Source organism: Pimephales promelas, chromosome 2, assembly GCF_988280905.1.
Source record: "Pimephales promelas chromosome 2, fPimPro1.hap1.1, whole genome shotgun sequence".
In the NCBI taxonomy this organism is placed as follows: Eukaryota; Metazoa; Chordata; class Actinopteri; order Cypriniformes; family Leuciscidae; genus Pimephales; species Pimephales promelas.
In genome coordinates, this window is record NC_142770.1 from 25,870,763 (window position 1) to 25,889,104 (window position 18,342).

The 18,342-nt window shown below is 41.6% G+C and overlaps 1 protein-coding gene across 1 annotated transcript in view; it reads left to right on the top strand.

Moving 5' to 3' along the window:
* anos1b (anosmin 1b) overlaps window positions 1-18,342 on the top strand; it is a 175,421-nt gene that overhangs the window by 76,923 nt on the left and 80,156 nt on the right. The window contains exons 7-8 of the mRNA XM_089118266.1: window positions 1,107-1,303; window positions 11,709-11,847. Of these exons, the coding sequence (XP_088974392.1) occupies window positions 1,107-1,303; window positions 11,709-11,847 (336 nt within the window). The remainder of the gene's footprint in view (window positions 1-1,106; window positions 1,304-11,708; window positions 11,848-18,342) is intronic.

Here is an 18,342-nt window from a genome sequence, read left to right on the forward strand (position 1 = left end):
GATAATTTGTTTTGATTGCAATTTTATTACAAGAATCAGTGGCCTGGATCTGGGTTTACTGTGAAAAAACCTTTGTATGTGATCCTATCTATGAAAAATCAATTAAAAATCGTTATCCCCCCCCCACCCCCACCCCCCAAAAAAAAGAACTCCGGCGCAAAATGAGCCTTTGGTCTAATAAAACATTGGTAGCCAGTCAACCGTTCTCTGAGATTTGTTTTCATGATAATTGAATGTAAAGAGTTTTATCTCTAAAAACTGTTTAGATTATAACGCTATTATATGGGGGCATTTAATAAGTAAAAAGAAATCGCTAGTTTATACCATTAACAAGGCTCAAAATAGCCCTACACTAACACAGTATCATAATGAGGGTCCACACATGCAAAACGCAGCATTGAGAACTTTGTAAGTGAACAGACCGTTTAATAAGAAGATATTTTATAAAGACAGTTCAATTCGTGTATACAGGCTGCGCCATCTTTGGAAAACAGTCACGACAAGTCGAACCACCAACGTCGTGCTGAGTGAGCTGAACTGTATGAACGCCGTTCGTGGAGTTTTCTCCTGCCTGTATACACGAAGTGAACTGTCTTTATAAAGTATCTTCTTATTAAACGGTCTGTACACTCACAAAGTTCGCAATGCTTTGTTTTGCATATAGGTACCCTCATTATGTTACTGTTAGTGTGGGGCTATTTTGAGCCTTGTTAGTGGTATAAACTAGCGATTTCTTTTTACTTAGTCAATGCCCCCCATTACTAGCGTTATACATTCTCTTTACATTCGATTATCATGAAAACAAATCTCAGAGAATGGTCGACAAGGTACCAATGTTTTATTAGACCTGCATTTCCTGGATCATAAGCTGTTAGTGTGTAAAAATATCTATGTAAACTTGGAAAAATCACAACATGGAAATGTCACATTAGCAATAAAGTTGCCCATGAATTGTTAGTTATTCTCCTGTCTTTTGCACAAGTTCTGCTGTTTCTTGTGGTTCAATGTGGTTCTCTCCAGGTCATGTTGGCTGAACACAAACACACTGACAAGAGTGTGATGAGAAGCAGTGGTCTGACAGAAGCACGTCCCCATCTCTGTTTCAGATCCGTTTCCCCCAGAGACCCCACAGAATGCCAGAGCCGGAAACCAGACCCTTCGCCCCGACGGCACGGTGAGCGTCTTGGTCCTGTGGGAGGCCCCCAGCGAGAGTGACCTGAGGGTCCACCATTACAAGGTGACCTGGATCCCTCGAGGAACACAGCCAAACAGCCAGAGCCGGGCCGGACGGGTCACAGATGGGGTAAGCCCTCCTGAGCTCAGCCCTTTGTCTAACCCCTCTGCTGGCATATTCACTCAAATACTGTGCATACCTTTATATCTCTGCTAAATTGTGAACCTGTAGGGGGTTGCGTTCAGTGTTTATGTATGTGGAAAGTTCATTTCAGAAGAATGAAGAAGAAAACGAAGCCAGACCGAGGCTGCGGATAGAGGCCAAAATCTTGTTGAGGCTGTCGAGGTTAGAGCACAATTCTTACCTTTCCCTCATAAAGTTGAACCTGAACCCTCAGAGAGGGAGAGATTTCCCCAAGTTGTTTTTCTTGGTTTCAGCCTTGGAATGTCAGACCCAGGAAGTGCTAAATCTGCAACCGAGTTTGAGGATTTAAGCATGTGTTTTCAGCGGTCAGCCGCGCAGGTGTTGGACTCGCGTGCCCCACCTGTGATGTAGTAAAGCGCTAGAGCCAGTTAAGTCGGTTCCCCACAACGACCGCAAAACAAAGACGCAGCTGGCCTAGTGATCAGCGTATTTTATTGTAGTCCAAGCGCTTCTCTGAAAGCCACAGCTCTCTCAAATGGTTTTGATTAGGTAATTTGTTTTTACAATGCTATAACCTCTATGTCTGAGAAAGCAATCTATTTTATTGAACAGTAGCCTATAAAGACCCATTTCAGCTGACAGATTTTTGTTCTCAGAATGGATCTCTGCAAGCGTTTAAGAGTTATTGAGAGTAATAGCAAATGTCAGATCATTTTCAAACTGTCTGGAATTAAGAATCTATTAAGTCCAAAAAACACAACTTAGTTGAAATTAAATGCACAGTGGCCCTATATGTCTGTTATTGTAGAATTTAAGAATGACAAAAGTGTGGCTAATTTAATAGCACTATTTGTCTCTCGTATGCACAGGAACTACTCCATTTGTACTCTTTATTTGACAGATTACAGTTATAGATGAAGATAGCATGATGACTTATTCAATGTGACTTCCTGCACAAAACCATCGTACATTTTTAATGGCTTCATAGTAAAGAATATCTCTCATTATTGTACATGTTCTCTGTGATGGAGATGTCAGTCAAAAAACCCAAACTGGAACTGAGGTATGGTGGCCAGTTCATAAACATGACTCCTGTACTGGGGAGGCCAGCTGGGCCACACATGTTTTCAAATAAAAACGGGTGAGCAGGGTGTATAGAGGCTGGAAACGTGTTCCACCACAGAAGCAACTTTGTTCCTCATAGTAATGGTACCACCAGGCACTACTCACTGATGGCAGAGGACGGGAGGAATGTCACTGTCAGAGACTTGTATTTGATGCAGCCTGTTGTGCAGTTTGTAGTTAATGACTCACATTAGCACAGAGGCCCTTCGCATAGTAATTATGATTTATATTAAATAAGTGTTTTGGATTCTGGTTGACCTAACTAATGCAACATAATCATGTGTTTAGGTGATTAATTGGTGTACTCTTGAGTAAAGAGATGGGTCTGTAGTCTAGACTGAGACTGACAGAGTGTGTCTGAGTCCTGAACAATGCTGGGAAAGCTGTTGCAGAGATTCAGAGCCAAACATTAAATTGATCTACCTCCTGCAGAGAAGTTTGATACTCTTGATGTTATTAAATGACCAAAATGAACATGGTGGACTATAGTGTGATTTGAGCTCACTTAGGTTCTAAGACCATTCAAAAACTTGTAAGTAACTAGAAGAATATTGAAATGTAAATGAATATAGTGACAATAAAATTGATTGATATTTCTTTGTTTTATCTGCTGCAAGTATAACCTGAAATGTATTTAATAACCCAGAGCGCATTACAGTAATCTAGTCTTGAGGTCATGAATGCATGAAATAGCTTTTCAGCTTTAGAATTCAAAGCATATGCTATAACGTATAATTATTTATATGATGGAAGAATGCTGTTCTTAAAATGTGACTAAACAATAGAGTGCTACTTCACTTTTATGTAAGTTTGTGTTCCTTTAATTCAGCAAAGATGTCACGCTGTGACGTATCAATATTCTGCTCCTCATATGTCTTCATGTGATATGAATTTGCATGTCAATGTTCACTAATTCGAACTTTGGAACATAATGAAATACAAACCTTTTTCACATAAGCTGAGTATCACTGACATAAAAATGAAAACGAATTCCATGTGTACTGATCTCCAAAAGGACGCATATACAAGGAGAAAAGCAGAGGACCTAACACTGAGCCCTGTGGCACTCCATATTTTACTTGTGTTTGAGTTGACATTTCTTCGTTAAAACAAACAAAGGGGTAACAGTCAAATTAACCAGACTTAAATCATGCCAATTCCGGTATACTAATGTAAACCAAAATCTAAATCCTATCCAAAAACATGTCATGATCTATGGTGTCAAATATAGCATTTAGATCTAGTACTAGAATTGAGATGCATGTGATAAAAGCATTTAATTTGTTTATTTGTAATTCTTAATGTAATAGGTGCAGTCTTTGTACTGTGCTGGGCCTATTCCGGAGATTTAAAAAAAAAAATAATAATAGTTGGGAGCACCCTTATTACATATTACTTATTCTGGAATGTTTGACATGCGTTGGAGATTTGAGATAAGTCTGTAACTAATTTCTCCTGGATTAAGCTATACCCTGCGTCCCAATTCGCTTACTTATACTACGCCCTAAAAGTATGTACTCTTTTTGTGAAGAAAAAGTACATACTTTTGAGTGTGTAGCAAAAGAGTAGGCAAGCTTTGGGACGTACTATCACGTCATTTTTAACGGACAGCTCTGTTGCGTGCTGCGTGCATCCGGTCACCATAAACTGGCCTGTCAATCATCTCGTCACAGTTAAAATCCTCCATTCAATCTAATTTGATTTCCTACCGTTTCGGAGCACGTTCATCTGCCAATCGTGGGTCTTTAATGCGGATACTTTCCTCGTGTTTTGCTATTTGAATATAATGATGCTTTTAAAAAGTAATGGCTAAACGTATCCTTACAAAAGTTCACAATGCTGCTGCAGATGCAATATAATGTGGAGAACATTGAATAAATTATTTTCGTTAGGTTAGATAGTGATAATTAATCACTCAAACCTCTTTATCTAAACCTCTCAACATAACCGCGGGACTCGCGCGACCTCCGTATCTGTAACACTTTTTACTCGTGTTTGTAGTTCTCTAACCGAATCCTCGTCCAACGCACAATGGTTTGTGGGAAATATCAGCCGTAAGAGTGTGCATCGATCTACACTTCGGATTCTGACCGGAAAAAGTAGACCATCCGGGTATCTTTCAAACACTCATTTCAACATACTACGGTTTGGGATGCACTAATTCTATTTTCGAATACTATTTAGGACGGATAGTATGCGAATTGGGACGCAGCGATCTTAGTTTCTTGATTAAGAGGTTTGATAACCAGCTTAAAAGTTTTTGGGATATGACCTAAAGATGGAGATGAGTTAATAGTTTTGAGAAGAGGTTCTGATATTAAAGAAAATTCCTCTTTTAGTCACTTGTTGGATATTGGACAGGGCTCTTCAATTCCAGACCTGAAGGGTCATTGTCCTGCTGAGTTTAACTCTATCCCTAACCAAACACACGACGATTGTCACGGAATGGTCAGGAAACATAAGTGAGGACTCAATTGCAGGAAAACAAAGGTGCAGATTTAATTAACCAAACAAACAAAATACAAAGTACAAACAAAACTCCCACGTGGGGGAAAACCAGAACAAATACTAACAAGGAAAACCACTAGGAATCAGAAACATGACTTAGACAAACGAACCAGCACTGGACTGAAACACAAAGGAGGCTATAAAGGAAACACACACAGGAGGGTAATGAGACAACAGGTGGGACAATTAAACCAATGATCAGATAACAAGGGGAGGGATCAGACAACGACAAGAGCACATGGCTCAACATAACAAAACTCATGTGCATAACAAAGACAGGACAGACATGTGACACTACCCCCTCCCTACGGAGCGGCTACCAGACGCTCTATCAGGCGGAACAGGAGGGATAGACCAGGGCGGGAGGGGGGGGGCAGACCAGGGTGGGACAGGAGGGACAGACCAGGGTCGGGACGGGAGGGGCAAATCGTTTAGTCCTGTGAGACACAGGCAAAACACAAAGTCCATTGGGCGGCCAGAACGAGAAACAAAGTCCATCAGGTGGCCAGGGCGGTGAAGAGCCCTCGGACGACCAGGGCGGAGCAGACATTTCGGGCGGCCAGGGCGGTGAAGACCCCTCGGGTGGCCAGGGCGGTGAAGACCCCTCGGGCGGCCAGGGCGGTGAAGACCCCTCGGGCGGCCAGGGCGGTGAAGACCCCTCGGGCGGCCAGGGCGGTGAAGACCCCTCGGGCGGCCAGGGCAATGAAGACCCCTCGGGCGGCCAGGGCGGTGAAGACCCCTCGGGCGGCCAGGGCGGTGAAGACCCTTCGGGCGGCCAGGGCGGTGAAAACCCTTCGGGTGGCCAGGGCGGTGAAAACCCTTCGGGCGGCCAGGATGGAGCAGATCTTTCAGGCGGCCAGGGCGGTAAAAACCCCTCGGGTGGCCAAGGCGGTGCAGACCCCTCGGGCGGCCAGGGCGGTGCAGACCCTTCGGGTGGCCAGGACGGGGAAGACCACTCGGGCAGCCAGGGCGGTGAAGAACCCTCGGGACCAGACACTGGCTCGTGAACAGGCGCTGGCTCTGCCTCCGGCTCGGGAACAGGCGCTGGCTCTGCCTCCGGCTCGGGAACAGGCGCCGGCTCAGGAACTGACACTAAAACAGACACAGTCACAAGAACGGACACAAACACAGACAAAAACACTCGGTCCTGAACCAACATGAGCTCCAGCTCAAGGACAGGCACCAGCTCAGGGATAGGCACAGTCTCAGGGACAGGCACCGGCATCGGCTCAGGGACAGGGACCGGCTCAGGGACAGGCACCGGCTCAGGGACAGGCACCGGCTCAGGGACAGGCACCGGCTCAGGGACAGGCACCGGCTCAGGGACAGGCACCGGCTCAGGGACAGGGACCGGCTCTCGCTGGGCAGACGGGACGTGAACAGTCTCTCGCTGGACAGACGGGACGTGATTCCTTCTCCAGACCACCGGAACCGGGACCACCGGGACTGGGCTCACCGGGTCAGTCACGGAGGAAGTCTTCCTTCTCCTCCTCCGTTTCGGGATCACCGGAACTGGGACCCCCAGAAGAGGGACCCTCCTCCTGGCCAAACGAGTTCCCTCAAACGACCGGCCGTGTTCGATGGAAGGGGGCTTGGAAGATTCTACCACCATGGTCTCCTCCGTAATACGAGCCCATAATGCAAAGCACTCGAAAATATTCATCCGAGGCGGAACCTCCCCAGATTGCGAACTCCCCCTCTGCTGCTTCCTCTCATCCTGGGTAGCAGGAGAAGGAATAAGAACCTCCTTTTTGCAGGAACCAGACATCATAGCTTCAAATCACTCCCTCTGCTGAGTCCTCAAATGGCTCGTTCGTTCTGTCACGGTTCGGGTTGTGTAGAGTGGAGTGAGGACTCAAATGCAGAGTAGATTTGAAGCTTTTAATTAAGTGAAACATAAATCAAACAAAACAAACAAAAGAAATCCAGGTCTCAAAACTAAATCCAAAGACATGACGTGGCAGGCACAGAACTACACACAACATAACCATACCATTAACAACGAACGAGCCCAGGACAGCAAACACAGGAAGGCTAAATAGGCAGGCAACAATGAGGTAAACGAGGATAACAGGTGGGACAATTAAACCAATGATCAGATAACAAGGGGAGGGATCAGACAACGACAAGAGCACATGGCTCAACATAACAAAACTCATGTGCATAACAAAGACAGGACAGACATGTGACAACGATCAAGCTAATCAAGGTGATCAGAATTCCTTGAAAAATAGGGTACTTTCACACTAGCACTTTTAGATTGACATTAGAGTTGGGGTTATTTGGATGTTCTCACTCACTTTCCTGACAAGCGTGACTGACAAACTGCAAGCAGAGAGAATGTCACCTTCAGCAGACATGGATTTGAACATTTGCAGTAAATTGGTGGCAGATAGACGAAAGCCTTGTTATGTGCTGACGCTTAGAAAACAAAATCAAAGGTTCAAAAACCAAAATATAAAAGTGAGATGAGCATTTATTTTGCTGACTTCTGCCTTCTGGGCAGCAAAATAGGCAAAATTTACAGGCAACTGGGTTGCTGCTGCTTTGATGACGCAAACGGATCATTGCTCGGATCCAAATAATAGAATTTGAACAAAATGAACTCAGGTTTTTTCGGACCAGGCAACAGGGATTGGACAAACTATCATTAGAGAGGTATATATGTCATTAAAAAGATGTAAGTCTGGTGCCTACTGCAAAACGTCTCAGGTTATGTCTTTAACCTATGTTCCCTGAGATCAGGGACCGAGACACTGTGTCAGAACGCTATGGGGAATGCCTCCATGTGAACCGTTGTCTGAAACACTTATCTTATCACTGCAATCCTATTGGCTGGCGACAGCCTATGACATCATCACTAGTGTGACCCGGAAGTATATAAGGGGAGCCTGGAGAACATGCCAACAGCTTTTTCGTCTTCAGGGACTGTTTTGGTTGTACACTTCAACCTAAAAACTTCAAAAAGGTAATCATGGCTTGTGAAAAATGCTTCATCCGTATCTATGATATTGATACTTGATGACACACAACTTGTGTGTTTATTGTTTGGGCTCAGAGCATGCACGATCAGTTCCTGAGGGACCTGCTTGTGCCACCCTTGAGAAAACTCCACCCTCGTCTGCTCTCTTCTCAAGGGATGATGGACAGACATCTGTACCAGTCGATTCAGGTCCTGCTCGCACTGAGGCAGAGCAGAGACTGGAATCGTGGGGGATTTTCAAAGGAGGTTGAGAGAGTTGTTAATCTCTCACGCCCTTCAGAGACTCACGAGAGTGAGCTGCAGGATAAGGATGTGTTGTCACTAACATCCTCTGATCCAGCAGCAAGTGCTCTGCTGTGTATAGAAACAACCAGCCCAAGAGAGCAGGAGATGGCTGATGAGGATGAAGAGGATATACAACCCAGCACAACGTATGTTAAGCTGTTGAATGTTATGGAAGGCACTTCAGTGAGGCTTCTGCTGTCTTTGGACCGCGTGAGGGAAGAGAACGTTCGTGACAGACTTGACGAATGGTTTCTTTTCAGCCATAAAGCTCCTGCTTTCGTGAGCCTTCCATTCCTGCAGGATCCACACAATGAGATCGGAAAGGCATGGAAGAACCCGTATTAAGGGTTTCCGCATTCATCGCCATCAGCGAACTACGCGAACGGCGCGAACACAGGTATGTGGCGATCCCCCAATTGACAAGATATCCGCAAACGATCTCACGGCTGGAGAGGCATCGACACTAATGGCTCGTTTCCACTGAGTGGTACAGTACGGTACAGTTCGGTATGCAATTATTTGCGTTTCCACTGTCAAAAGTTGTGAATGGTACCAAAAAGCCGAACCGTACCGTACCACTTTTTGGGTACCCTTTCGTTAGGGTACCTAGCACAGTGAAAGGGTACTAAAAGGTGGAGCTAGACTCACTGCAGAACGCTGATTGGTGGACAGAGTATCGTCACTCGCGCGTGCTACAAGGGCATTAGAAGCATATAGCTGAAATATAATTCTACTGTTATTGTGTCACGAAATGTAGTTTTAAGACTTTTTCAGGCGAGAAAGTAGTTTTTTAAAAATCAAATCTGTGGTTTATTTATAGATTTTTGATAATTTGACTGAGATCCATTCCAAGCGATCACCGGACGCTCGTGCTCGTGTCCCCCGCCTGGAACAGCCTTTCCTCGGCTAGTCATCCTGATGTTTACCGCTGACTCGGACGTCTCTGTAGTGGTTAACATGAGATATAGTTCGTCTTGTATAAACCTAACAGGTGATCTTTGGTCTCGTGAATCTATAATTCGTTTCCTGACCAATAGTTTTGGCAGAATTCAGGCTACGTGAAGTAACTGAAGTTTCATCTTTGAGCGCTGAATTTGTATATTTGACTGACTGAATTGTTTCTTGATATTATTTAAGCTTTACTGTATTTTGTACCTTTTACGTATACTTTTATAATGGCTATTATTGATAAAATTGAAATTCAACAAAAAGAGATAGTTTTGTCATTTTTTATTTATTTTATTACAAGATCATCTGTAATGTTGTTTATTGCAACATTTGTAATGCGATATGCAATACATTACATTAGATATTGCCTGGAATATGTTTAATATTTTTAAATTTAAACGAAAAGAGGCAGGGTTGTTTTATAATTAGTTTTGTTATAAATATAACGTTACATACATGCAGTGATAATCTATGCGTTGCCTGAACCACATTTATGTGCTTTAGAATGTTTAAAATGTATTGAAATGAAATCGAAAAGAAGCAGAGTGTTTTTTTTATAACATATTTCGTTTTATTGTTGCCTAAAATGAACATACAGAGATAACCGGAGTCATAGAGCCAGAGCGAGCTGAGTGCCGCGCTCAAGAACGCGCTGTTCCATTAGCAAAATTACTTTACTCGCGTCCTCGGGATCATTCTCCTGAGTCGGACTTTGCGTTGGCTTCTTGGAAACGCCTAATGCCAGCGCTTGTTTCTAGTGACAAACATGCCGCGAAGCAAGAACAAGATCTGCTGCTGTCTGTCATCCATTGTTGTTTACTATGCCGCTTTCTTCGCGCGAAAATGACGTCGATCGCTTCTTTCCAGCATACCACGCCTATCAAGTAGGGTACTGTTGGCGGTGGAAACGCAAGCCTGATCATGGTGTACCCGACCCGTACTGTACTGTACCGTACCGTACCCCTCAGTGGAAACGAGCCATAAGTGCTCAGTGGCCCACTTAAATATGACACCACGTTTAAATGGCAGGGCATATGCGGTTGTGGCTCTGGCTGGTGATGCCTTGCACACAATGGCGGTGTTGCAAGCATACCAGGCTGACAGATTTGAAGCATTTAAATCTCTCACCCCAAGCGCTTCTTGCATCAGCCTGAGGCTGGACCTATTATGAGTTATTACTTCAATTTGGAACCCTTCTGTAGGTCTGGTGTCGGGTTTGGTAGTAAGTGCGTTCTTTCGTGCTTTTATGGTGGTAGGCCTCCGTTTTTTGAATGTCGTTTAGGCCATCACTCTACAGCTCTGTAGTTCTTCTCCCTTTACATTAGTGTTTAGTAAGGTTCCCTGTTAGGAAGTATTAATGGGGTGTTAAATATGGTTTTCATAGGATGGTAAAATGAGGGCCCAGAAGTTCCCTTATATAGATAGGCTATGCATACCCTTCGCATAGGCCTCCTCTCATGTTAGAGTAGTCAGGCTTTTATAACGGGTAGTGCCAATCGGTAGCAGTGAACAGTTTGGCTGAATGGAAAATTCTCTAGTGAGGCCACCGTTCATCCGAGCCCCTAATAGCCATTTTTTGGGTGAGATGGCGTCCTCCCTATGGGGAGTTATTCTACTGAGGCACTGCTCTGTCAAGCTCCAGATAGATCTACAAGGTCAAGCTTTGGCCCTCTTTGGGCCACCTTGATAGTCACCTTAGACTAGAGCAGCAGGTCTTCAATTTCGAAAAGGAACTCAATTTTGCATGTTTTAAGGTTTTAGCATTACCAAAATCTGGCGAAATGTCATGTGCAAGAAAAGGTCCATTGTTGTAATGTGTATTGTATAGCGATATATAAAGCACAGTTTACACTAAAGTCACTTTAAAACCGAAATGAAATTATGGTCGATGCCAGCAACCGATAAATCTTTAAATTTGAAAGCCGATATCCGATATATTGACCGATAAATCTAAACCCAATTTTTTTATTTAGTTTTTGAGAGCCGGGTTACAAAAAATAAAAGTCTGACCATTTAAAATCCATGTCCCAAGCACACAATTATAATGATGTTTACATTTTATGTAGTCTATAGGACAGATGTGTGCTGCTAATGTTGCTTTACTGTATTTTCCTTTTTTAAAGTGATCATAGTTCACAAGCAATCATATTTCAAGCAATTCAAAACCATCATGTCGAACAGTGTGCATCTGAAGTGTCTCAGCTGAAGGAAATAATGCATTATTTATCGGCTTTAATATAAGATAGGAAAATCTGGCCGATGACATTAACATTAAAAATTAACATATATCGGCCGATACCGATATGGTGGCCGATATATTGTTTTAAACCAAGTGGCTTTCTGTTGGTCAGCATGGAGAATCCTGCAAAGAACTTTAACCTGTTGCTAAATCTGCGTTGGGAAATCTTTCACACTTGCGTGGATTCCTATTGAAATGCCTGGATTTCACCCCGCGAAAAATCACCCAACATCTCTAAATGTGACCGCACATTTAGTGCTAAACCTTTACAATGCTAATGTCTTGTTTTTTATGTCCTGTAGGATGTAACGGAGATGGAGCTTCATGGTCTACAGCCCAGCACACACTACACCGCACAGATTCAGGCCGTCTCTTACTGGGGTCAGAATCGCCTGAAGAGCAGCCGAGCTCACCTCTCCTTCATCACCGCCTCGTCCTCCGGTAAGATCTGCTCTGACTTCTGCACACTTAAGGCCCATACACACCGGGCGCGCGTTATTCAACAAGTTTTTTGTGTTCACACCCAAGCGATTTTCGCTGACGATGAGCCGAGTGAACATGCTAATTCATTCGATTCATCCAATTTGCTCTGCAATACCACTCCATATCAGTTTTCTTTTATCAAGATGTTTGTAGTCCCTGTCGCTTTTGTCATATACACTCACCTAAAGGATTATTAGGATCACCATACTAATACTGTTTGACCCCCTTTCGCCTTCAGAACTGCCTTAATTCTACGTGGCATTGATTCAACAAGGTGCTGAAAGCATTCTTTAGAAATGTTGGCCCATATTGATAGGATAGCATCTTGCAGTTGATGGAGTTTTGTGGGATGCTCTATTGGGTTGAGATCTGGTTACTGTGGGGGCCATTTTTAGTACAGTCAAGTACATTCTGTCATGTTCAAGAAACCAATTTGAAATGATTCCAGCTTTGTGACATGGTGCATTATCCTGCTGGAAGTAGCCATCAGAGGATGGGGACATGGTGGCTGTAGGGATGGACATGGTCAGAAACAATGCTCAGGTAGACCGTGGCATTTAAACGATGACCAATTGGCACTAAGGGGCCTAAAGTGTGCCAAGAAAACATCCCCCACACCAGAGGTCACAAACTCGCGGCTCGCGGGGCCATTTGCGGCCTGCGGGGTGATATTTTGTGGCCCCCCACTTGACATTAAAGTTTAATGTGAGTGCGGACCGCCGTTGCGTTTGCCGCGTTTTGTTTTTTGTTTTGTTTTTCCTTATGGGCTACCAGATAGCCTCTTGACAGCTTACGGTGGGTTTGTTGCAATAGTTGTCATAGACAACCACGAAGTACAAACATATGTGCGCCTGGAAAAAATGAGCGCGTCGCTTCAATTATGAGCGCGCTTGATGCGCGGCTACGTTTGAAACAAACTTGAGCGTGCAAAATATGTGAGCGTGAAATGTGAACAGGCCCAAGGCGAGCTTCTACCACCGAATCAGGCCACAGCTACTGTTAGCTCGTGAGCGACGTGTTGGCAGTGTTGGGGAGTAGTTAACTACAAGTAGCGAAGCTACTAACTTAACTACATTTTTCAGTAGCTTGGCAGTAGCTCAGTTGCTTTTTAAACAGTGTAGCTTTTCCAGTAGCTAACTACTTTTTGCAGCAAGTAGTGGTGTAGCGCGAGCAAAAGCTACATTGCTACATTGTCGAGCCTGCGTGAATCAGCCCGATGCAAGGATATTCTTCTTCTTGTTAGATTACAAACTCATTTTTGCCATTACCGCCACCTGTTGTTTAATCACGCATCTTGCGGCTAACGGTTCACTGACGTAAAGAAGTGGGTTGACAGTGACACACCCATATTAGGGTGACGGCAGATTTTGAGGACAGAGAAACAAACGTTAATTACCCATGGTCTTATTTGTCCAAGTTCAATCGTTATTTTTGAGAAAATGTTCTAAATGCAATTTATGTTGAATGTATATTTCGTTCTTGCAATGTTGTAGGCTATTTGTTGCAATTTTGAACTTTTGACAAACAGTCTGAGATATTTGAGTGTTGTGTGTAATAAAACAATACTCTATGAAATCATAATTGTATTGCATTGTTTTAAAAACTAAATATTTGAATTAAAACATTCATCAGACACTTATTCAGTTATTTATAATATATGATTTATAACATCTTATAATAATAGGTAATATAATATTTATAATATGTTGTTCAAACAGTAAAAGTAGTTTCAATGTAGCTAGCTACTTTTTGATAGTAACTTGTAGTGTAGCTAACTACTTTTCCAAAAGGGTAGCTTGACTGTAGTTTAACTACTTTAACGTACGAGTAGCTTGTAGCTTGTCAAACTACAGTTTCAGAGTAGCTTCCCCAACACTGCGTGTTGGATATCCCTGCTCTAAAACAATGTGAGAATAATCATTTTGAGCTTGTAATATGTGCTGTGTCTGAACGCGTTCAATGAACGATAGTTCATGAACTTGTTCATATTTTGGGCGAACGTGAACTGAACGTAGCCTACTGTATTACTGCCTGATGAACGTTACAGTGAACTCGTTCATTCTGGTGTCTGTGAACCGAGGAGCGAGGAGGCGTCATAAGAACATTTAAAAGGGTTTTATGAGGTCGGTGAGGATGGGAAAATCTTACATGTCTGTGCAAACTCTGTCCGTTATCTGTGGTTGTATATGGGCTGTGGCAATAATAATAGCCTAATAATAAAAAAGAAGCTCACAGCAACATATGGAAAAAAAAACTATGAACTAGTTCATTTTTTGAAGTATGAAATATGAACTGAACTAGTTCATTTTAAAATTTGTGAACTGAACTTTGATCCAACAGGTTGATAAGAAGGTTTGCTTTGATATGTGCAAAGTCAGTAATTTGACTGAGACACTATACATGTGTAGAAAGAATTATTTGTATTTCAAAAGCAATAATTGTTTTTCTAAGTATAATAAAAGGAAATGTGCCTTCTGAAAAAAAAGAAAAAAAACATTCAATATAATAGTGTTGTATAAAGAAAATAAAAAGAAAATATGACTATCACAAATATGTTATGTATAAGAAAAAGACAAAGAAAGTTTGTAAAAATTAACTTCAACTGTCAGAAGGACAGCTCATGAAGAACCAATCATGTACAGAGAGGAATGTTCAAATTCAGAGGAACAGTTCAGAAGAAACGTTAATAATAAAGATTGAGAAGATTGGATCAGTTGTGCTCCATTTTTGGAATACTTAAATGCAATTTTTTTTTTTTTTTTTTTTTTGGAATACTTGATGCGGCCCGGCCTGACCCAGACTCTATCTCCAGCGGCCCCCAGTTAAGTTAAGTTTGAGACCCCTGCCCCACACCATTACACCACCACCACCAGCCTGCACAGTGGTAACAAGGCATGATGATCCATGTTCTCATTCTGTTTACGCCAAACTCTGACTCTACCATCTGAATGTCTCTACAGAAATCGAGACCCATCAGACTAGGCAACATTTTTCTAGTCTTCAACTGTCCAATTTTGGTGAGCTCTTGCAAATTGTCGCCTCTTTTTCCTATTTGTAGGAAAAAAGCGGCAATCTCATTGTTTGGATAGTTTTTGGCCCAGCATAAAAATTACGCTTTTACGCGTGGCGTTTTACGTGTCGGTGTGCACACTCACATTGGCGCCCTTGTTTAGTCACGAGGCGTTAAACATCGGCGAATAACGCGTGTGAAATTCATCCCGGTGTGAACTGGCCTTTAAACATATTTATACGAATGTTTGGAAAGTTCCAATTATCAAACTTCATAATCAACAGTTTTCAGATTGAGAGCCAATTTTGTAGAAATTGAAAAGGGTGTAAATGAAGGGGTGTCAGAAATAAAATATTTGCTCTATTTAAAAGGCTTGATTCTGGCCCCCTCCTTTTACCATGAATCAGTGGTGCCGCTGATAATTGCAGCACAGCAGAGCCATTAAAAACACAGAAAACCTTCTTTGGCGAGGAGAATGTTTTGTCAGAAATGTTGTCCTCTTATGGTGACTTAGATTTTGGCAGATGAGTACATGAGGTTAACCTTTCCCAGAGCAGCACATGTATCAGCATCCAGAGCTTATCTGAGTCCTGCAGGACGAGGGGGCTCAGGCCACTAAACCTCAGCAGGACTGCAGTTAACCCCACACAAGTTCCTCACCTCCTCTGTTGGCTTTAATTAGCTGGATAAATCTTTCAGTGATTCTGCTAATTACAGACACAAAGTGAAGAGATGTGATACGTTTAGTTTGGCACTGTTTAGTTGTTTTACTAGTGCACAAACTGGCATGCTGCAATATTCAAAGACATAATGCATATTTCTAAAAAAAATGTAATATCTTTTTCTTTGCTTTCCAGTCATTTTTCCACTTTCTTTCTCATTTTATGTCTTCAATATTTTCCCCTCTGGTTTTATCAGCCCTCAGTTATTTCTCTTGAGGTCTCTGAAACACCACATCAGTTATAAAATAGCTCCGTGTTCCCTTACAGTAATGTATTGCAGACTGGCTAATGCTGAACCCAAAATTTCATTAGTCACAGTTTATGAACAAGGAAGAATTGTCATAGAAAAAGAAACAAATCTAATTTAAAACGTCAGTGCCTGATTTTTGTCATTATAAGAAATCGTATCTCCTTATTCAGTGCAACCAAATGATGCATTTTATTAGAAAGTCCCAAAGATGAGAGATATTCCTTCTTGATATCGTAAGATGACTGCAGTCTCTTTAATGTCTCAGATGTTTCTTACAGACAGCAATGAGATTTTATGGAGACCTTCCCTTGCGAAAAAGAAGTTTATTCAAGTGTGCTTTTAGTATACTTCTTTTAAACTAAAATAAGAAAGTATACTTTCAGTCTACTTTTTATGTACTTCTCAGAAAAATACTTCAAATTGCATTTAAGTATACTTGACTTAGGCCCCGTCCACAATACTGCGTTTTCGTTTAAAAACGGAGACCTTTTGCTTAAATTCACTTGCAGTACAAATGAGAAACGTAATTATGAATTAGTTGTGCACTTAAAGTTTACTACTGTTACACTTATTATTTAAACATATGCTACAAGTGCCAATTTAGTCCCAAGCGGTATTAAAATAGTCCACTGACAAATTTACTACTAGTACATATTGACATTAGTATACTTACTACATAATGTATACTTAAATATACTTGAACATTACTTAAGTATCCTTCATAAAATTAACTACTAAGTATACTACTTTTTCGTAAGGGTTTGCTTAACTTCTTTTCAGATGTTTCTCCTGAGAAAAAGATCCTCATATTGTCCTCTAGAGTTCCAGAAAATATTTCAGCATCTCAAAATGCTCGTATTTGCCAGTTTGAAATCAGATCAGAAGTTTTAGATTTCAGTATGTTCTCAAAAGTGTCTCATTATAGGCCTAGTCATCCTAGATCAAATCTCAGCAATGCCATCCACATTGATTTTATTGCTGTATTCTGTGAAACAATTGTTTTCATTTTTATGTTTATTTAAAAAAAAACATCTGTGACGAAGTTGATACTTGAATGAAACTTAATTATAAGACCTTCATTACATCTCCTGAGCTATGAAAGCAACCTCTGAAGTGATTCATTTCTGCATTTAATTGGCTTAAAAGTGAATGTTTATGCCCATGTTAAGATGACATCATGCACCTCAGTGAATTGTGGTTGTAAATGTTTGCCTTTGAGTTTTCAAGTTGGAAGTTCCAGTCTATTCCAGTCTCTCTTTTTCAAGTGGGATGAAATGCAACAATGCTGTTTCATTTAACATTTGCTTTAAGGTGTATTGAAGCATCATGCTGTATTGTTTTCAGCATAGTTTTGATGTTATGCTGTTGATTACCAAAACCAATAATTGAATTTACACAAGTTTTATAGGGCAAGTCTATAGGGATATTTAAGTCTATAGGGCAAGTTAAAGGGATAGTTCACTTTGAAATTAATGTTTGGTATGTTTTATCTTACCTCAAGGGCATCCAAGAAGATGTAGGTGTCTTTGTTTCCACAGTAATTTCAATTTTGATATTTTTAGGTCAAACCGTTCTTGTCTGTCAGTCATATAATGGAGGTCTATGGTCACCACCTCAAAGAGCATGCACAGAGAGTCCAGATTAAACATGATTTAATGACTCGTATATTTAATATTTAACAGTATTTATATCGTTTTTACCTCTTGTAATCACAGCCACGTCCAAGTGATCTGAGGCCGCGGGCGCTTCGGTTTCTCTCACGTGTACGTCACTCATTGTTTACACAGAGATTTTGTAAGTTTTACCTTCTAAATATGTTTAGATCTTCACAGTGAAGGGTAAAACTTCTGAAATCTCTGTGTAAACAATGAGTGACGTACACGTGAGAGAAGCCGAAGCGCCCGTGGCCTCAGATCACTTGGACGTGGCAGTGGTTACAAGAGGTAAAAACGATATAAATACTGTTCGTTTTCTCACACAAACCACTCGTTTCGTGTTTTAGGCCATCAATGTGTATTTACATTTACGGGTCATTAAATCATGTTTAATTTGGACTTCTCTGTGCATGCTCTTTGAGGTGGTGACCATAGACCTCCATTATATGACTGACAGACAAGAACGGTTTGACCTAAAAATATCAAAATTAAAAATACTGTGGAGGTGAGCTGAAACATATCAAAAATTAATTTCAAAGTGAACTATCCCTTTAAAAGGATTTCTGTCAGGCCCACTGTTTGATTTGATTTATTCAACAATGATCTTAAACACATAAAATCATGCCAGAGGCAATTCATATACATTTCAATACAACTTGAAAAAAATACACAAAAAAGCCTCACCGTTGTCACCCTCTATATGCATAAAATAGATGAACAGTTCCAGTGGGAAGAAAATCAAAAATTCTCACACTTAACATGCCATTTAACTTCTCTTCTAAAGGGTTTTCCTCTTGTAATTGTTTTAAATGATCT